Raw genomic sequence first — 10,499 nt, 5'->3', positions numbered from 1 at the left:
CTATAGATTGCATGATTTTTATATAATAGAAATTATATATTAACCAACTCATTAGTATATAATATAAAGCAACTTATAAATCACAAGCATTTCATATATAATGTAGTACAGCATATATACAAATAATTTAATAATAATAATAATAATTTAAATATAAATTATACATTTAATATAGAACATATAAATTTAATGATATTGCATTTTTATATTATTCTTTTTTTAAACCGACCTATAAACCACAAGAAGTTCATAATATAATATAATATAATATATCAATTAAACAACAAAATTAAATACATTTTACTATATTATAAATTTTATTATACGATGCCCTTGGCTCCAAAGTGATCACTCATGTTCCGTAAGACATTAACCTAAAAATTGGCTCTATATTGTGAGCCATTTTAATGAAATAATAAATTCAAGCATGCAAATTCAAGACTAATACTACTACTACTACTACTACTACTACTACTAATAATAATAATAATAAAAGTAATAAAAAATAACCAAATGGTTTTATTTCATGTTGGTACATTCTTAGACAACAGCACATTATAATTGCATGAGTGGCCAAACATAAAAGTCTTCCACAATATCAGCACATAAGCAGCAAGGGCAACATGAATATACTTAGTACAAACAGTATAAAACATACATGCTTTTTATTTTTTTTTTCATAGATTTTTTTAAATATATATATTCATATCTTTTGCACAATTCTCCATAAGTTCCAGGGCAGATAAAAAGTTCCAAGACAAATTAAAGCCATATTCTGCCTTGAGTGAGTGAATGTCTAAGAAATTCATGAAGGAAAAAAGAGAGAAATCAATAAAGGCTTGTAAAATCATCTGTAAACAGGCCATTGTGAGGGAACTGTGGTGAAAGTTTCATTTACTTCAACATCAAACATATCAAGCATGCATTGACAACTGCTACGCGAACACTTTCTTTAAAAAATAACTCTGAAACACCATTGTCACCGGGTTTAGTCACTGTAAAACCAATGCAACATCTCTCAAAGTCACTAATAACACAGTCGATGGTCTACAAACCCTTACAAACATGGTGGGAATGTCGAAAAATGTGACACATTTATCATGTTAAAGGGCAAAAACCAACGGAAATCCTCAAAATAAAGAAACAATATTCCAGGAATGAGATCTCAAAGAGAAGAATATGGCTTTAATACAATGTGCATCTAGAAAAGGCAAGGAAAACCAAAGAAGAAACGCTCAACTGAAACGTAAAAACAGCAGAAGGAAACCGAAATGCTGAAAGAACCACACAAATTTGCACAGATAATCCCAAAAACTTTTGGAAGTACATGTAAAGATGAGGAGGAGCTTGAGGTCCAGCATTCCAAAGCCATGTTGATTCATCAGCGCCCTGAAGAAAGTCTGCGATGGAGAATCAGAAGAAATGCCTTGTCGAAAGTCCATCACGCCAAGTGCAACCTCAATCGTTTGACTGGCGATCAGTCGTGTTGTGCCACTGTTACACTCCATCAGTTCCCTCCGTCAGAAAAAAAACAAACAACTACATTTATTTCCTACAGTTGTAATTCCTGTTACTGTTACTTTTTTTGTAGATGTCAGGTTATTTAATTTTTTATTTTTTGGGGGGTGGTTTTGCTGTTTTATGTTTCTTAAAGGTGTCGAAAATCAACTGATATCCTCTGTCGTTGGTTTAGCTGAGGGCCCAATCACTGTCCTGGCCCTCAGACGAAATGAGGATGGAAACAGAGGGACACTGAAAGCTTTTTCCCGCTTTACTTTTGTTCCAAAGAGCCAAGAGAAACCAGGAAGTGCCATCAATCACCTTTCTCCTGTGATGGAGGCCCTCAGATCACAAGGTCATTGTAGCTTACGTATTTCTTCTTAGCAGCCGGACCTGCAAGGAGAGAAAGATAAAAGATAGCTTTTCATTTGAAATTTCTTCCTTTTTTCTTGCTGAAAATGAGAGGAATTCATTGGTTCCTCTCAGGAGGCCTGATGGGGACACTTTTTAGTACATGAAGTTTGTTGGTATGGAACAGAGAACGTCCACAATCAGATGATTAAAGCCATTAAAATGCCACAGATTTCATTTAATTACCAAATGTACTCTTTATTCAATAAATAAATAAATGTATTTTTTTATACTGAAATAATACAGTTATATATTATCATTTTTATCCCCATTGGTACCAAGTAATTAATTACTGTAATTTAATTACTTTTCCATTGAAAAAGTAAGGGATTACTCTTACATTTAATTACAGTTACTTCTGATGTAAATGCATTCAATACTATATAGACTATAGAATAATTCTGTATATAAAACAATAGTGGATTTAACATCAACATCTGACATCTAATATTAAAATGTATGTTTTTAATGTAACCTCCCTTTAAATACTTTATATAATGTATGCAGTTTTATATTATTTATTCAAAACAATTAAGAGCAGTTTCATGTCTGTCCTTGTAATGTTCAACTGGACGTGGTTGATATGGGATTTAGAAATTAATTATTAATAAGTAATGCAAATACTTTTTAGAGAGAGTAATTTGTACAGTAATCTAATTACAATGTTGAAGACATAATTAATAGGTAATAATTAATTATTTTTGTATAACTTGCCCAACACTGTTGATCACATTATACATACTATAATACATGTATTTATTTATTTTTATTTATTCATTTATTTTACATGAGTGCGCTGTTTTCCTGCATACAGCATTATTTGTAAATTGCCCCCAAAGTAATTATTTGTAGGTGGCTGTTAGTGTGTTGCCATGCAGTTGCTAGGGCATTCTGTGTGGTTGGTAGGGTGTTCGGAGAGGTTGATAGATGGTTGCTAGGAAGTTATGAGTGGATTCTTGGGTGTTCTGGATGGTTGCCAGGGTTTATCTGAGTGGTTGTTATGTGATCTGAGTGGTTGCCATGGTGTATTGACAGGCTGCAAGGGTTTTTCTGGATGGTTGCTAGAATGTTCTGGATGGTTGCTAGACTGTTCTAGATGGTTACTATGGTGCTCTGGGTGGTTGCTTGTTTTTAAGAGATTGGTAGAAGGTTGCTGGGGTGCTAGGGTGTTCTGAGAGATTGATAGATGGTTGCTAGGGTGTTCTGAGTGGTTGCTAGGAAGTTATAAGTGGGTTCTTCGGTGTTCTGGATGGTTGCCAGGGTTTATCTGAGTGGTTGTTATGTGAACTGAGTGGTTGCCATGGTGCATTGACAGGTTACAAGGGTTTTTCTGGGTGGTTGCTAGAATGTTCTGGGTGGTTGCTAGGATGTTTCACGTGGGGTGCTTGGGTGTTCTTGTTGTTTGCTGTTAATAGAAGGTTGCTAGGGTGTTCTGGTCGGTTGCTAAGATGTTCTAAGTGGTTTCCAGGGTGTTCTGGGTAGTTGCTAGGATGTTATGGATGGTTCTTAGGGTGTTCTAGGTGGTTACAGTGGTGTTTTGCTTTACTTTATATTTTAATACTTATGGTAAGGTTATTTGAAAAATCCCTAACCCAAAGTCTGAGCAAGTTAAACTCACATAAAGGTAAATGACTGTGTTCATTGTGTGATGAAAAGCAACTCAAGATTAAAAAGCAGATGAATATGGCAGAAGTCTTATGTAAGAAGCCCTCAAATATCTACAGTCATAACAGCGTGACCTTCACACTCTGTCGCCATGTGTTTGCAGAGTCTATGTAACTAAATGACTCCATTCTCAAATTACAGCGCTTATCCATGGATGCTTTCTGTGCTCTTTTGCATGTAAATGAACTTCTAAATATTTAAAAATAAAGGTTACCAAGTAGAGAGATCACTGTGGCCTTTAAGAGTCAGTAGCCCCTTTAGAATTTGAGTTAAATGTCACTCCGACAGCCATCTATTCAGAAATGTGGCCTTGATGAATGTAGATTGAGGAAAGTGCTCTCAGTATACAAACACAAACACAAATACATTATAATACACATAATATGAGTCAGAAGGGTTAACTAGAGGCTGCAAAGTGGTTGAGAGGGCTTTTCTGGGTGGTTGCTAGGGTGTTCTGAATGGTTGCTAGGGATGTTCTGGGTGGTTGGTAGGGTGTTCTGGATGGTTTCAAGGTTGTTCTGTGTGGTTTCTAGGGTGTTTTGAGAAGTTGGTATGTGGTTTCTGCAGTGTTCTGAGTGGTTGCTAGTAGGATAAATCGAAAATAAAATAAAAAATAAAACGAGGGTGATGATTACGGCTTCCACTCTTGGCATTGCCATCTCGGCTCAATATATTTAGCCTGTTCCCCTGGGTGCCAGATATTTCAGGGTTGAGGACATTCATATACATACATATCCATAAAAAATAATTTAGAGAGTCAGAGTGTGTTATATAGAGGAAGAGGGAGAAAGAAAGAGCATAGAGTGCACAGGGAAGGCCGACACAGATGGTTCACGGCTCTTTAGGGAGCCGCGGTGGAGTCTGCCATGCCATCACAGTGGCGCATGGGGAATTGAGCAGTGGGGCTTGCGTTTGAAGCTCGGGATCTTCCACGTGTCATCAGATTAGCACTGACAGTAGAGTTCACCGTTTCATAACTATGTTGAGCTTTTGCTTAGACACTCTTTGGTTTCTTGGAAACATCAAATATGTAAAATGCCTGCTGCATGTAGATGAGGCAAACTCATCTGGTTTTACAGATAATATCTCCACTTAAAGGGGTGGTTGATTGCGATTTCACTTTTTTAACGTTAGTTAGTGTGTAATGTTGCTGTTTGAGCATAAACAATATCTGCAAAGTTACAAAGCTGAAAGATCAAACGGAGGTATTGTCTTTTAAAATTCTGGCAGTTTAATGCCTACAAAAACGGCTGGTAGGGACTACAACGAGTTACTTCCCGGGTTCGTGACATCACAAACCCAGATAAACCCCGCCCTCGGGAAAAGGCAGCAAAGGGGGCGAGGCCTACGCTGCTTTAGAGAAGAGGAAGAGAAACCTAGAGGTGCACATAAAAATCTATTCATATATGAATCGTGATTCTGTCTTCTAACGATTCTAATGGATTCACAAGTTTCAAAATCAATGTTCTAAAGCAGTTCTCAATACTGCTACACACGTCCCCCTGCTCTGCACACGCTCTGCATCTCTCTCTCTCTCTCTCTCTCTCTCATTCAGCTCAGCTCCAACAATGAACTGTTCCAATTATACACTTATTTTCACATAGCTATGAGAAGCGTTAAACATGGACGCATGTGCAGTTGCTGTACTGTATTAAAGCTTTAATCAGGATAAAACCGTATATTAAAAGCTAACATAAGCAGTAGCATTTACAAATAACAGCGTATCTAAAAGTATGAGACGACAACAAACAAAAAACATAGGCCTACCATTAAAAGCCGTGCTTGCACAGGTTCTGCACGATCCTCTTCAATAATATCCTCTGCTTCTCAATCGGGCTCAAACTGATAAGCGATATTAACGACGCCGTTGTTTACAATACAACCGGAGCACATGCCGCTGAGGTGAGGGGCGCGCACTAGAGGCGGTTTATCCAATCACAACACACTGGGCTAGCTAACCAATCAGAGTCCATCGCCTATTTCTGAGGGAGGGGCTTCATAAAAGAAGGAAATGATCAGCATGTTTCCCAGAGAACGGACAGAGTGGTGTGGAATAAAGGTAAATTATATTTAAAAAACGAAGCATTAACACATGTTAGACTGCACCCCATAAACACAATCAAGCCTAGAAAAAAAAACACTGAACCCACCCCTTTAAAATCTCAATTGTGTTTCCTAGATATTTCCATCCATTGATGAATATAGGGCAAATGTCCATGCCGACTATATTATGACATTATTTTCTCATGTGCTTCTAAACAGTTAAATTGACCCAAAATTTTAAATCCCACTATTTGATAGTAACATTGTTAAATGGCACAAGGCCATTAGTGACAATCTTAATGAGTCAGTTTCTCAATTTGAAACCCAAGGTAAGTTATTGTAGTTCAGTTTTCAACTGAGGGGGTAAAAACAATGCTAAATGCTAATAATAAAGTGCTAACCAGCAGGGATGGAACAGGATAAAAACAATGTTTAATGCTAATAATAAAAAAGAAAAGCTAAACGCTAATAATAAAAAGTTAACAAGTAGGGTTGAAACAGGGATAAAAACTGCCAAATTCAAATAATAAAAGCCTAATCAGGGGTGCGTTCCATCGTTACCAATAGAGTTCAATGGAACTTGCGACCATAGTTAGCTAACTATGCTTTTGGGAAATGCACAGCAGTAGGGACGCAACAGGAATAAAAACATTGTTTAATGCTATTAAAAAAAAAAAAAAAAATGCTAATAATAAAATGCTAACCAGCAAGGACTATTCATTGGAAATATTCCTAACTTGTAATTATATATTTTTTGTTAATATAAAATTATTATTATTATTATTTTTTTTTTTTAAATAAAACATTGAATTAATAAAACAACTGTATTGAAACACATTTTTTTAAAGTCTTACCCACAACAATCTTAACATCTCTCAAACAACAATAAATATGTTGTTACTATTCTATTTGTCACTGTAAAATTTAACAACATAACAAAAAAAAGCAATAAGTGACTATTGTGTCAGCACGAACTATTGCGCAGAGAACAAAACGTATGGGAGTGATTTGAGCATTGGACTAGATAATGTGCAGTCGCCAAAAGTGTCCATTCACACACAACTGTACACTCGATGAAGAGGAATTCATAAATAACTACAAAGAAACGACAAGTAACACATTGAATTAAATGTGAAATTTTTAAGTAGAAATGTTTCTTGTAAAACATACTCCAATAATCTTTGCTTTATTTACAAGTTCAAACATTGTTTTATTTTTTTTAATTAACATTGTATGACATCTTGCACCCTTCACAGTCTTTACAAATTAGGGCATACTGATACACTGTAAAAAAAAATCCGTAAAATTTACGGTAAAAAACCGGCAGCTGTGGTTGCCGGAATTTTACCGTAAAAAATACGGTAGCAACATTTTAGGTTTTACGGTTTTAACTTAAATTTACAGTTAAATACCGTAATTTCATTAACTGATATAATGTTAATATACCAACCTATTGAAGTACTGAAATCTGTTTTGTACCTTTGTAATACACTGATAACCACCAAATGCAGGTGGTGATGAGAAAGTCACATGATGAACCAAAGCCCATCACAAGCAGCTTTTAAATAATAACATATATAGAAGGTGCACAGTGTCATTCACACAAACACCAAACACCATCATGGTAACACACATGAAACTGAAATAATGCAATAAACATTCATTAAACAACATTAGGTGTAACACAACCCTAATATGGTTGTGTCAAGTGTCATAATAGTCCCTCAAGCTATCAGACTAATGAACAATCAGAACTAATACACCCTACAGCCTACTCCCACAATACGGTAGGCCACACACTGCACTTTAACTCCAACAGTTCAATACTGGACTATACATACACACTGCATTTAAACACAATAATCTATCTGCTACCACTGGATACCATCCAATGCACATCCATGACATTTTGCGTATCCAAACAGTTATTTCAACAAAAAAACATCAAATTTGAAATGTAATGCAGGGAATTCTGGGAATGTCAATTTACGGTTAGTCACTGTAATTTATACAGTCTTTTTCACTTCCAAAAATGGTATACTACCGTAAAATTTATGTCCAATACATGTAATGTCCAATACAGTTTTTCACCGTATATAGTAGGGGAATTTACCGTTAACCATTTAACAGGTTTTTATTGTAGCATTTTTACAGTCTTTTACCGTTAAATTCACGGTAATTTTTTACAGTGTACTTAACTGTTGATGTCTAAATATGCATGGTACAATAAAACGTACCATTTTCCTAGCAATAGTACAGGATTGAGATGGATTTCATTCTCTAGCGCTTTTGAATGACACTGTGGGATCGTCATCAAGTTTTGATAAATGGCCACAAAAGACTGGTAGATTAGTATTTCCACCTCGTCCTTTCCCCCCGCGTTCGAAAGTGAGCAAGGTCATAACCAAAGGTAGAAGATTAATTTGGTCTTACCTGATAAATTATGAGAATTAGCCTGTTGGGAAAAAAAAAACAGTACTTGGTGAGCTGTTTCTGATTGGTCCAACAGAAGCAAAGCAGAGTTTCTGATTGGTCCAAACAGCCATGAAATTTAATTTCAAGCTGGGTTTGAAGGTGGGTGTATTTTAGCTTAGATCTGTTACTTTGGATATGCCATTTGTCCCATCTAAGAATGGCATATCTAATAATGTGGGAAAGCATCGCCACTGTCAGAAAAAAAGCCTTGACGGCATCATTTTTGTAATTAATTTCCCAATATGTTCTTCTTTATGTGCCGTAGCTATTTGAAAAACCCAAAACCAGCTGAACGATTGCAAAGACCTGTGATTTTTCCAGTCAAAGCCACATAAACAACACCAAAAGTACTTTTCATCTCCCAAAATGTCACAGACTTTTCAAAGAGCCATGGCTTTCCTTTGACAGTGACGACATGCTAATCCTCTGGGCTCAAACCAGTCCTATGTTATTTCTCTCTGCGGTGTGCGGCTCACCATCTCATGTTCATTAGAGGAAATGTGGTCATTCTCAGCAGATGACTTCATTCCATTATATCTGACACAAGTGCATGCTGCAACAAGCAACAGGCCAAAGCAACAGAATATCAGCTCATGGTGACATTTTGCAATGAATCTTGCAAGCACTGCACTCTGGGACATGAGCTCGCTTTTACACCCGCCGGCTGCAGGGAAAGCAACTTTAAGGTCAAGACTGGGATAATGGTTACATATTTGTAGGTGAATTTGATATAAGCATTCATGATAAGCACTCAGATAGCTCCTAATTTATTAGAACTTTACATACCCCATTTGCAAATCTATAAATACCTAGAATGAATTAATTACATTCATTTTTTTTTTATTCTGGTAATATACCATAATACATTTATAATAAATAAATAACTTAGTGACTTTCATTTATAACATTTACGATCCTCTTTACATTATTTAATGCTTAATGGATAATTTGTTTATACAATTTATTCTTATAGCTTTGATTTTTGAATTATCCTCTGATTTTGTAGAGGCTTAATTAAGTGTTGTTGATGCTCATTAAAATAACTTAAAGTCATTATAAATTAGTTTTTATTTATTTATTTATTCAATTGATTATAAAAAAAAAAAAACTTTATAATAACTTGACATTAATGTTGTTAAATACAATATTATATAAATGTACAATATAAACTGTCAATATATTTTTGGGGTTTCAATTGGTCATATTCTGCTACCTTTGTAATGTAAAAAATGCTTAATATCATGACGATAAAAATACTACTACTACTACTACTAATAATAATAACATTTTATTTATTGTAATAACAATAAAAATTACAATAATATATATATATACATATATATATATACATGTACATATTAGGGCCGGGCAAGTTAGCGCGTTATTATCGCGTTAACACATTAATTGATTAACGCTGACAATTATTTTATCGCGCGTTAATGCAGTTTTTTATTATTATGAATGTCCGTTGCTCACTGGCTCTGAATACACATACAGACAAACCATGGGTCACAGCAGGGGTGGGATGTTGATCAGTACTGTCTTGGGATGAGTGTCATCACACCAATAAGAGCATTTGGGGTGGGCCTAAGACTGCAGCAGCGCTCACATGAATGCTCCCGATCAAATTATTTAGGCTAAGCATCAACATTCACAAACCACTGTTCCATTTTTAACAGAAAATAATGCAACATGCTCGTAATCATGACTTCATAAGTGGGAAATAGGAAGTTTAGCACGTGAAGACAGCAAAGAAGCGCTCTCACTCAGCACAGTGGAGTTTTGTTAACTTTGTGGTTTATTATTTTGAGTCGTTTGGGACGCGGTAACACATGGCCCTCTCACAATATATTGCTTCACAGATCTATCGCTTTTGCCGCTCAGAAATGTTCACACAATCATGTTGCACACGTATCAGAAGATCTGCCCTAATTATTCTCCCGAATCCCACACACACGAGTGTCTACCCGCCCGCACCCCCATTAACTTGTTTTTCTATAACAAACTATAAAATATTTTCTATAAAAACGTTAAAGCCCTGGCAGAGGAAATAGCTTGTTTTATATTTAATTTGATTACATTAGTGTTATAAGTTGAGATTTAAAATAAATATTTTAACTGCTACTGTGTAAAAGGAATACTGCTGTAAAAAAGCACCTTATTTGTTTAAAGTGTTTGCAGACCAAATGATATTGCACTTTTGTTCATATAGCAGTACTTTTAAATGAAAAAAGTGCACAATACACTACTTTTGAATGCATTATTGAATGTTGTGCATAACAATGCGATTAATCACAGACAATCATGCGATTAATCACAATTAAAAAATTTAATCGTTACCCAGCACTAATATATATATATATATATATATATATATATTTTTTTTTTTTTTTTGGCTTATTAAT

The 10,499-nt window shown here is 35.2% G+C and overlaps 1 protein-coding gene across 2 annotated transcripts in view; it reads right to left on the bottom strand.

Annotated features, from left to right (window-relative positions):
• Positions 1 to 551: 551 nt before the first annotated feature.
• grm7 (glutamate metabotropic receptor 7) overlaps positions 552 to 10,499 on the bottom strand; it is a 240,684-nt gene continuing 230,736 nt past the window's right edge. Inside the window, exons 10-11 of one of the 2 annotated variants that reach the window (XM_016503641.1) lie at positions 1,822 to 1,893; positions 552 to 1,515 (exon numbers count right to left, since the gene is read on the bottom strand). In XM_016503641.1, the coding sequence (XP_016359127.1) occupies positions 1,844 to 1,893 (50 nt within the window). In that variant the 3' untranslated portion in view covers positions 552 to 1,515; positions 1,822 to 1,843. Of the gene's footprint in view, positions 1,516 to 1,622; positions 1,894 to 10,499 lie in introns of those variants that run through there. The other variant, XM_016503640.1, reaches the window with a different exon arrangement.

This window comes from Sinocyclocheilus anshuiensis, unplaced genomic scaffold, assembly GCF_001515605.1.
Source record: "Sinocyclocheilus anshuiensis isolate Anshui unplaced genomic scaffold, SAMN03320099.WGS_v1.1 scaffold2488, whole genome shotgun sequence".
Taxonomy (NCBI): domain Eukaryota; kingdom Metazoa; phylum Chordata; class Actinopteri; order Cypriniformes; family Cyprinidae; genus Sinocyclocheilus; species Sinocyclocheilus anshuiensis.
Note: the sequence above shows the minus strand (reverse complement) of the source record. Positions and strands in the feature narration are given on the sequence as shown.